This window comes from Mustela lutreola, chromosome 5 (assembly GCF_030435805.1).
Source record: "Mustela lutreola isolate mMusLut2 chromosome 5, mMusLut2.pri, whole genome shotgun sequence".
Classification (NCBI taxonomy): Eukaryota; Metazoa; Chordata; class Mammalia; order Carnivora; family Mustelidae; genus Mustela; species Mustela lutreola.
The window spans coordinates 57,336,969-57,347,878 of NC_081294.1; the positions used below are offsets into that span (position 1 = coordinate 57,336,969).

General features: G+C 35.3%; 1 protein-coding gene across 1 annotated transcript in view; it reads left to right on the forward strand.

Moving 5' to 3' along the window:
• Positions 1 to 9,533, forward strand: part of LOC131831877 (teneurin-2-like) — a 377,156-nt gene extending 367,623 nt beyond the window's left edge. The window contains exon 4 of the mRNA XM_059174247.1: positions 9,176 to 9,533. Coding sequence (XP_059030230.1) covers positions 9,176 to 9,468 — 293 coding nt within the window. The 3' untranslated portion in view covers positions 9,469 to 9,533. The remainder of the gene's footprint in view (positions 1 to 9,175) is intronic.
• The last annotated feature ends 1,377 nt before the right edge of the window (positions 9,534 to 10,910 follow it).

Below are 10,910 nucleotides of genomic sequence, written 5' to 3' on the forward strand. Positions count from 1 at the left end.
AACCAACCAAAGAAAGAAAATACATACATCTATTGATGGGCATCTAGGTGGCTTCCATACCTTGGTTTTTATAAATAATGCTGCAATAAACATAGGTATGCGTGTATCTTTTCAAATTAGTGTTTTTATTTTCTTTGGGTAAATTCCCAGAGTAGAATTAATGGATCATATGGTATCTCTAATAAGGAAGATGTGGTACACACATACACACACACACTATATAGCCATTAAAAAGGATGAGTTTTTGTTTTTGTTTTTTGCCATTTGTGACAATGTTGATGGCTCTAGAGGGTATTATGCTAAGTGAAATGGGTCATACTGAGAATACCAAATACGGTATGATTTCACTCATGTGTGGAATCTAAAAAACAAATGATAACAAACAAAAAGCAGAATCAGATCTATAAATACAGAGAACAAACTGATGGTTCCCCCCCAGGAGGAACAGGGTAGGGAAGATGATCAAAATGAAGGGAAGGGAGTGGGAAATACAGGTTTTCATTTATGAAATGAGTAAGTTGTGGGAATAAAAGATACAGCATAGGGAATATAATCAGTGATATTGTAATAGTGTTATATGGTGACATATGATAGTTACACTTGTGAGCAGAACATAACGCATAGAGATGTTGACTCACTGTACTGCACACTTGAAATTAATGGAATGTGTGTCAACTGCACTCAAAAAATTTTTAAAGATATTTTTAAAAAGAAAGCACAAGTATTCCATTGTGTATATATACCACATCTTCTTGATCCATTCATCTGTTGATGGACATGTAAACCTGGTACTTGTAAACCTGGTGATTCACAGACCTGTGAATTTTATGGGGATAAAAATATATGTTTATAAAAAATAAAAAATTTAAATAAAAAAAAAGAAAGCACAAATAAAATAATGTCAAGAATGAAAATAAGGACAATATGCTATTAACCTAGCAGAAATTAAAAGGATTCAAAAATACTTGGATAACTTTGTGCCAAACCATTTGAAAACATAGATGAAATGAGCATAGTCCTAGAAATATTGATTGTCCCCAGTCAGCTTAAGAGAAAATAGACAATGTTAGTAATTGCAATTAAATACAATAAACTGTAATTTAAAAATATAAACTATATAAATTCAATTACAATAATTATAATTTAAAAATAAAGTTTCTGCATCTGTAAACTGATGATCATCATACTAGCTATGTTTGTTTTAAGGCTACTCTGTGGCAGACAATGTTCTAAGAAGCATTTTTACCTGCCTTGTCTAATTCATTGCTCATAACAACCCTATGAAAGCGGATGCTATTTTTATGTTTATTTTATAAAAGAGTAAATGGAGACTCATCAGAAGATATAATTCTAAGAATTTATGGTCAAGTATTTTTAAAACAGACTTTGGAATTCCCACGTTAACCCTAGCCAATATAGTGACAATTTTAGAGGGCTGTTGTCCTCATTAATTTGAAAACTGTACCTGAAAGCATTTAGACCAGTACCTGCCACACTGTGAAGTCCTCAATAAATATAAGCTAATCTAGTAGCTGTTCTCAAACATAGGACAGCTAGACTGTTGCAGCCAATTCACTATTGTTCTTTTATTTATTTTTTTATCCAAATTTATTTTATTTATCAAAAAAAAAAAGGTTTTTTTTGAAGAGGCACAGTCCCACGTGGTCAGATGACTCTACACTTTGGTAATGCTGTTACACAGGGTAACTGATAGGTATAGTTTTTAATACCAGAATTCAATTTTTATCTTGTTGGAATTTTCATCAGCAGAAAAGAATCTCCAGCTAGCTAGGTTACTGGGTATTTCATTTCTATTTATGAATTGGCAGTTGTTCAGCAGAACCTTTTGTTGTGGCTGCTTTGGGTGTTCCAAATCGGTCTTTGTTCAGGCTGGAACAGTGAAAATGCCACCATATTGTAGGAGAATGCCACATTCACCTTTCTCTTTGAAGTTAGAAAGCTTAGAGAGAAACCAAGGATATTGGAAACTCTCCTGTCGTCACTAACCATTTTGATGTTTCCTTGATTTAGAATGTGTTTATTTACACTGGAATGATTCTAGTTAAAAATTGTGAAAGTTGTGATCTATCACACCTTTAGGTAGAGTTTAAAATAATCTGAAAGTTTAGAACTATCAAAATATTAGTATTTTAGGAACTATACATATAAGAAAATTCTTATTCTTAAAGTGAATTTTTGAAATATAAATGTTTGGCTTAAGTTTTTATGAATAATAATGCATGTACAACTCCTGTAGTTTTTAAGCCACAGGAGTTTTCATGAACAGTCTTGTCAGCATTTGGAAAAATATCTGAATATGTAAAATCAGATGAACTTTAGAAGGGCATTAAGAAGGAGTTTATATGAAGAATTTTAATACACACAAGCATAAAAAATTAGAATTCATAAGTAGTTTCTTCAGTGGTTTTCCCAAAATTGTTATCAATGTATTTATAGATATATAGATCTTAGATTGTTTAAAAATAATATGTTAGATAATATTGGTAAGTTTTTGGTAAGTGATCATTTTCTGTAGCTTGTACATATCAATGATTTCTCAAATTTCAAGATAAGATATCAATACTAAATACAAGATAACAATTTGGTGGTTTATTTTCAATTAATCAAAAATAAAAATTATCTTTTATCACTTATAATTGCCATATTTTTCTTGATAACTATCTGCTGCAAAAACTTACTCCACTTACTGTGATTTAAAAAAAAAAAGAACTATACTATTATAATTGATACCATTTTCTTAAATACTTGCAGGAAAATTTGGAGTTCATACTCATTTCTGACTTAAAGGTGTAGACTCTAACATTTGCTCGGGAAAATTGACCCATGCTTATATACAAGAGGTTCTCTTTGTCTTAGGATAATGATGCTAGAAAAAGGCCACTTAAAAATGGAATCAGTGTTAAAAAAAGAATCAATATTTCATATCAATTAGTAAAAATAATTTGTTCTAACTTTATCTTCCAAAAAGAACATTGATTATCAAAAGTATATTTTAATGTTTAATACAATTTATTATTCTAATTATGCTATAATTATGCAAAAGGATAAAGAATAACAGTTTTTGTGCAAGGCATAATATACATTTTACGGCAAAATTGCCTGAACGTACAATATATCCTTCACTTTATATTTGAATTTCACAGCATGATCACAGAGAGTTGTATTTTGCAAAAAAAAAAAAAAAAAGGATGAATTCATCAATTTTCCTAAGGACTATTCATTAACCTTTTATTTAAATAGTTATCAGTCCTCATTCAAAGTTGAGATTTTCCTGATTCTTGGTATGATGAGTGATTTTTTTTATTATATCCTGGCTATTTGAAATATTGTGTTTTGAAACTCTGGATCTCATCTAAATCTTCTGTTGCAGCAAGCTTCCTCTGATACCAAGCCAGTAGGAAAAATGGGACATTGAGCCTTCACTGCCAGATGGAGGTGAAAGTCCCAAGTTTCTCACTTGGCCTTCTTTGACAAAGCAGGGCCTGGTGGGTAGGGGAGTGGGTGGTGGAATGGATTGAGAAAGGATGCTCTCTTGCTGAGCCAAGTTGGAATTTTAGACTCTTGACTGGGATTCTGCAGACACCAGCACAACTCAGAGAGAGAGGGACACCTCTTTATAGCTCCCCCATGAATTCTTCAGCGGTGGTAAATTTCAATTTAACATCAGTTCTTCTCTGACACCATCAGGGAGAGGAAGGGGTGCTTCATTACCACTGGGTGGGGATGTAAGTCCAGGATCATCTCAAGGGCACCAATGATGCCTTCCTGTGGGATATCTGGGAAGGCTCATTCCTATTGGATGAGGATGAAATTCTACCCTGGCGTGTTTATGGACGTAAGGAAGGACCCTTAATTTACAGTAGGCTTTACTCTAGGCTTATTTTGCCCGTTTCCACTGGTGTTTTTAATTTGCAGATTTCTCCAACACCAGGTCCGGAATACATAAGGCAAAAGTAAACCCCAGGGAACTCACAACTATGTCTTTTCTCAGGTCCCAGGATCCTAATAGCACTGTCTTCTTTAGACACCCTTTAAACTCTTTCTAAGTAGTTTTTCTATGTACTCCTCAGGGGGAGTTAGCTGTACTTAGTGGGACAAGTAGAACGGCATGGGAAATTCTATCTTGATCCAAAACCAGAAGACTGTCATCTTTTGAAGAAACCGTAATCATGCCAATATGCATTTCTATTTTTTTTTTCCTTGTTCACAGGTTAATTCTGTTAGATCATGGTAATTATGTGGCTTTGCTTATGATCCTAGTGTTTCTTAGCATTACTTGTATTGACTTCATGGAAATCTGCATCTTCACAAGCTTTACAGCTTAGACTTATATTGGCACCATATTACTTTCTGTCATCAACAACTAACTAATGATACAGATGTTGATAGGTTGGTTGATATGAGCAGAGATTAGCAGTAAGTGGGTTGGTATGGTGGGGATTAATTTTAGAAGTGATCATTAGTGACTGTTTTCATGTTGTAGCAACTTTTGCTCCTGTGTATAGAATTCTCTCTCTTAAATTCAGGGGACTCACATAGTGAACATTTAGGTAATACAAGTTTTCTATATTGTACTCCCCTATTACTACAGTTAACTTTTATCTTCCTGCCCTCCTAGTAGAAAATCTGTTCAAATGCTGACATTTCCAGTGCTATTTGTATTCCCTGGTATTACCATGACATGATAATTCTGACTTAGCGACATATGTGCTTCTCCTAGTTAAAGGTTATTTCAAAGTGTGAGAAGTTGGTAAAAACTTAGAAGATAAAGCCATGATCACAATACGCTGCCATATCTTTCCTTTGAATTGTGTCCCCAAACAAAACTAGTTGGTCAGAGGCTGATTTTTTATATCTCTTGCAAAATTTCTCTCAAAAAAAATTCTGAAAAGGATCTGGGTTATACACTGAAGTTATGGCCAAGAAAAAGTCCACTCAACGACAAAAAGATTTACCAAGAGAATTATTTTTAAACACTTGTGTTCTGCTATCCTGGTCACCTAACAGTTTTAGGAATTAATTTTATCTCCCAACATCCTGAATTATACTCACACTCTAAAATACGGATATGGATTTTTAAAACAAAAATAGTGACCTTGGCCTTGATGATGTAACTTGGGGCCACACTGGGCAGTTCACTGGCATCGACCATAAAACACATACCTGAGATGAAATAAGTTTGAAACATCATCCACATCCACTTTATTTTTTTTTTTTTTTTTTTTTTTTTTTTTAGATATTTTTTAAAGATTTTATTCATTTATTTATTTGACACAGAAAGAGAGAGATCACAAGCAGACAGAGCACCAGGCAGAGAGAGGGGGGAAGCAGGCTCCCCGCCAAGCAGAGAGTCCGATGCGGGGCTCGATCCCAGGACTGTGAGATCATGACCTGAGCTGAAGGCAGAGGCCCAACCCACTGAGCCACCCAGGTGCCCCGCCACATCCACTTTAATACAGTATCAGAGACACTGGAGGCAGATAGAAGGTAAACATATGTTTCGTGGATACTGAGATATGATGACTCTTTCTATCTTCTTCAAGAAAATAAAGAAGGAAAGAAATGTTGACTGCATTCCACTAGAAATCTTAGCTTGGAGAATCACACAATGACTAGTCTCTCTCTTCCATTCAAAGCTGCCATGGAGCTTAATAAAGACATAATTATACAAGATGAATTAAAGCAAAATCAACCTTCCATCAATGAGCAAAGTAAGTGAAAAACAATAAGTTGACATGGTATTAAAATTCCCCTATGCTGTTTACATTCTGAGCAGAAGAGTATGACGTGAGAGTTTTGTGCTGTGAGATAAACTACGTGAAAAATGTTTGTCTGAAATCAGTGTATATAGGGGAATGTTTGGGAACAGTTTGGAAAGAGCACACTGAAGGGGGCCTGAGGACTTCCTGGAGTAAATTCAGAGTCCCTCCAAGTAGTAAGTCTACTGCTAGATGAACATCTGCTGGCCAAGCTGTAAAAGGATGAACGGTCGGACCAGTAGATGACCTTTCATGGCTCCTTGTCCTTTTCCTATATAGTATTTATCACTGTATAAATTGTACTTTGTTTATGGGATTCTTTGATTAATGTCTCTTTCCCAATTAGACTGTAAATGTCATGGGCTCCATTTTTATAAGGCTTACTGTTATATCCCCAATGCCTATCATAGCACTAGGAACGATAAATATTTGTTGAATGATTTAATAAATGATAGATCCATTTTTCCTTTCCACTGTGTATGTGGCTTGCCAGCTTCATATGTTAAGCCAGCAAACTTGGAAATGGCTTGGGCCAGAATCTGTCCCAGGTACTTAGAATAAGATTACTATTCTTTTGAGTTAGTTGAGGATAAAAGGTACCAAACTAGGAGTTGTGAGGAAAGGGTGGCATTGGGAGACCATGGTCCTATTGGAAAATGACTATAAGGAGTTTAGAAGGTAGTATTTTTGAGGAAACTTTTCTGAATTTAGACTAAAACCTGGCTTCCTATAAACCAGTGTAAACATAGTTAATTTTCCCAATGACTTCACTACCTCATCTCCAATTTTCTGTAGAGTGTTGCTTGTTTGTGGCTTATGGGGCCGTAAGCTTAAAGTTGAAACTCTTAAAGTATGCTATTTTCCAACATTTGTAGTTACTTTAAAAGTTGTGCTAATTTTAAATGATTTATGATGATTTTAAGTTTAACAGAAAAAAACAATATTTTAATTTCTTATCATCAAGTAAATTTGATAACCAAAGAAGAAGACTGCATTTATTCCATGGCTTTCCATGCCCTAGGCATATTGCCTGTTACTTTGAGTACCCAGATTGAAAAGCACATGGGATGCTCTGAAAACTGAAGCTTCCTTTCCTCACACAGATGTTTCTCTTTTCCCGAGGAGGTCTTTGAAACTAGTTCCAGATAATGAGATGTGGGAAAACCATCAGGAAAGTTGCCTTAATACATACACACTCCATTTCAAATGGAATCGTATAGCTAAAAATTCCCACATGTGGAATAAAAACATGTGTGTTTTCGTTTGACTTGTTTTCATTTATTATAGGAAAAGGAAACATTATATTTCCTGCCTGTCCAGAGCAAACATGAGCTCTAGAAACAAGATGGGAGAATGCTCATATTAAGTGACTCTTCATTTACTGAAGATGAGAAAACAAAGACAGAAAAGCATTGTAACATCAGACATATATGAACTTAACTTTCATTTTATAGACTACTGAAACTAAAATAAAAATTTTAGCGTACAATTATGAGAAAATACCTAAGTACCAAGGATGTTAACTGGAACAGAGTACCTGGACAAGGGATCTCAGACATGATAAAATATGTACAGGGAATAAGTAACAGCACTGAGGACCATGCTGGTGGTGGTGAGGACTTCCTCTTCCGTGCCCAGTAAGCAGGAAATCACCCCATCCCCACAGGAAGTTTTGCTTGGGTTAGCTCTCCAATGAATAGGTTTCACTCTGCAGAAGCAATTATGTATAAAATTGGGTTTGATCCCATTTACACAGCTAACTAAAGAAGACTGGAACTTCAACGTGTGGTGAAGTTGGAAAGTAGAACCTCAGAATATTACAAATTAAAGTCACACTACGTTAATACAAACAGTTGCAAACACTTTTTAAAATAAAAGCTGAGAAATGATGCCATGTATGTGGAGTATCATAGAGTAGTCATGTTATGTCATAAGTTTGGAGATATGATTGATGGGGAATGACCCTAATATAATAAGTATATACAAAGTAAACCATGGATGTGGTGTTATTTATAAGGTTTTCCTCGCTAATAGCATGGAACTGCATTTCTTCACTGCATTTTCCCCCATTGTCTGTAACTTAGTTAAAGACCAAAAAAAAAAAAAAAAAAAAAATCAGCTATATATGTCAGTAAATAGAATGTACCACATGATTTCATCTAATTTGCATTGAAAGCTTAAAATGTCTTATAAGAAGCTGTAAGAGTGAAGTACACAGATAGAGCATTCACTGTGCCAAAATGTTGCCAGGCTGGTTTTTGATTCAGAGCATTTCACATTGTAGAATGAGCAGATGCTTGGAATCTGCAGATTCGAGGTGTATTGTGGATCTGCCACTTGCCTAGGCATGACCTCGGAAATCGTCAACACCTAAACTGCTGGGCTATTATGATACTTAAATGAGATTTAAAGCCTATACACTGTCTGCCCATGCCCAACATATGGTAACATAAAAATGGTCAATAAAAGTCTATTCTCTTCCGCTTCCCATTCATGCACACATTCACTCTCCAAACTACTTGTGGTTTTAAGCTGAAGACATTGTTTGATATCATTTAAAAGTGTAAGGACTGACTTTTCATCCAGAGGATGCTAACTTAAATAATACATTACATAGTTTATTTAAAAAAAAAATTGGTGTATATTATCACATAGAAGATACACAGTGATCCTGAGAGGAATTTAAGAGATTAATACCCAGATTTTACAGATGAGAAAACTGGGGCTCAAGGAGTAAGAGACTTGCCACAATGAGACTTACCAGTGGGAAGCTGGGACCAGTACCCAGGTCTCCTGGCCACCACTCACATTTATTGGAGGATTAAGGTTCTTTGACATGAAGACAGACTGCTCAAGGATCAGATCCATGTTTTGCTACAATCTAGATGTGTGACCTTGGGTAAGTCACTTAAATTCTCTGTTCCTCTGTTCCTCAGTTTCCTTACAAAATGATTACAATAATATTATCTTCTTCATAAAGTTGCTGTAAAACTTAAAAACATAAAATAGAAGTTGCCCAACCAAAGATGCCCAGAGCAAAGTAAGCACTTGGTATATATATTAGCTATTATTACAAATCCCATGTTTTTTCAGCTACATGTGCTACCTAGACGACAGTAAATGCTGTAACATTTTTAAACAAAATCTGAGCATTCTGGCCTAGGGTTAAAAGTAATCATAGATGTTTACTTTTTTGCTCTCAAATTTACCCCAATATCCTAAATACTCTTGCTCATATATTCCTGTATATCATGAAAATCTGGTAGATTTTTTTTTTTTTTTTTTTTTTTTTTTTGGGTGGGAAAAACCACCTGTCTGCTCTTTGTAAGAATAAATTTCCACTTGGTAAGGCATTTCACAATTTGTAATCAGTCTCTCTGTTGCTGTCACCTTAGGAACTAACTTCACCCTTGCGGAACTGGGAATCTGTGAGCCCTCCCCGCACCGAAGTGGCTACTGTTCTGACATGGGGATCCTTCACCAGGGCTACTCTCTGAGCACAGGGTCTGACGCCGACTCCGACACAGAGGGAGGGATGTCTCCAGAACACGCCATCAGACTGTGGGGGAGAGGGATAAAATCCAGACGCAGTTCCGGCCTGTCCAGTCGTGAGAACTCAGCCCTTACTTTGACCGATTCTGACAACGAAAATAAGTCAGATGATGAGAACGGTAGGCCTGCTTCTTAAATACCTTTTCGTGTTCTGGGTACGGCACATTATGGCGTTTGGGATGTCTGTTTTTTAAATAAAGAGGAGTATAAAACCATTCATTTTCTTTTAAATCGACCATGTCTACCCACTCCGCGCTCGGGAAAAATAAACCAGCAAACCTCCAGCACACAAGAAATGAGGAGAGAATTTTAAAATCACATTTTGACGATAACACAGTATTCAGGTATAGTTGGTTGGTCTTATTAGCAAGTAAATTACATTGCAAAAGAGGCAACTTGATAAACTATGACCTATACCTAGAAAATGTCCTCTCGCCACAAGTTTCTAGGTCTTCGTATTGATTTCCCCTTCCCAGTAAATGGCAACCTAGGGTATTTTTTTTTTTCCATGAAGATCTCTTAAGAATCCTACCTTATCTTAGACTTTCATTTCCAGGCGGCAATGCCTCATATCCGTATTGAAGATCAAACCTGGAACAGATGCTCTAGAGTTTAATAATGACAAATAGGAAGAGACTTGTCTTCAAAAAAAAAGTATTCTCTTCTCTGTTTACTTTTCTCCTTGGTACCTATGTAGGTTAATGGCTTCCCTCATCTTCTATCACAAATCACTATTGCTTATCCATCAGCTTCGTAGATGGGTTTTAATGAAACTTTGAAAATTAAATGCTTCCGATCATTAAGCAGTAAATATAGGGAAGCCTAAGCAAGTCATTAAAGAGATAAGGTGCTTATTTGTGGATTTCTTACCGACTCAGAGCTGTGTTTAGTCAAAAACATCTTTTAAAAGATAAATTGCATTAGGTACAGCTGATTTATGAAGAAAACATCAAATGCTGTGTGGTTTGTTATGAATATATTGTGTGTTTGCTGAAAGAATTGCCATTAAAATGTTTACAAACAGATCAGTTAAGAATGTTTATATAAAATATTATAAACTTCTACTAGAGCAGCTTTAAGTATTTTCTTGCATTTAAAAAAAGAAAAAGAAATTTGCAGGCGGACAGCTTGTTGTGAATGCGAAAGCATAGCTAAATATCATTTAATCTCAAAACTGTGTTGAAAATACATCATTTCCTGGGTAAGTCGCATATATCCAAAAAGATGTCACTTTGTGGAATTTAAATTTGTGTTTAATTCTGAAATAATTTATTCTACTGTGGGGACAAGGAGATGTGTCTTACTTATGCCTCCGTTCATGTAGCTAATCAAGGTGTACTCTCAAGGAAAAATCTGTACTTGACTCCTTTTGAATTTTAACAAAATTCTCACACTTGGCACATTCAACACTCTAAGGTACTTATTTGATAGGAAATTACTTTTAGAAGTTTTCATAAAGGCATACATTGAATCCATTTACTGATGTACTTTTTCAGCTCCGAGTGTGTCAGATACTATTTAAGTGGTGGCAGTATGATTGCCTAATAAATAAAATCACTTGCAATCCAAGAATTTATG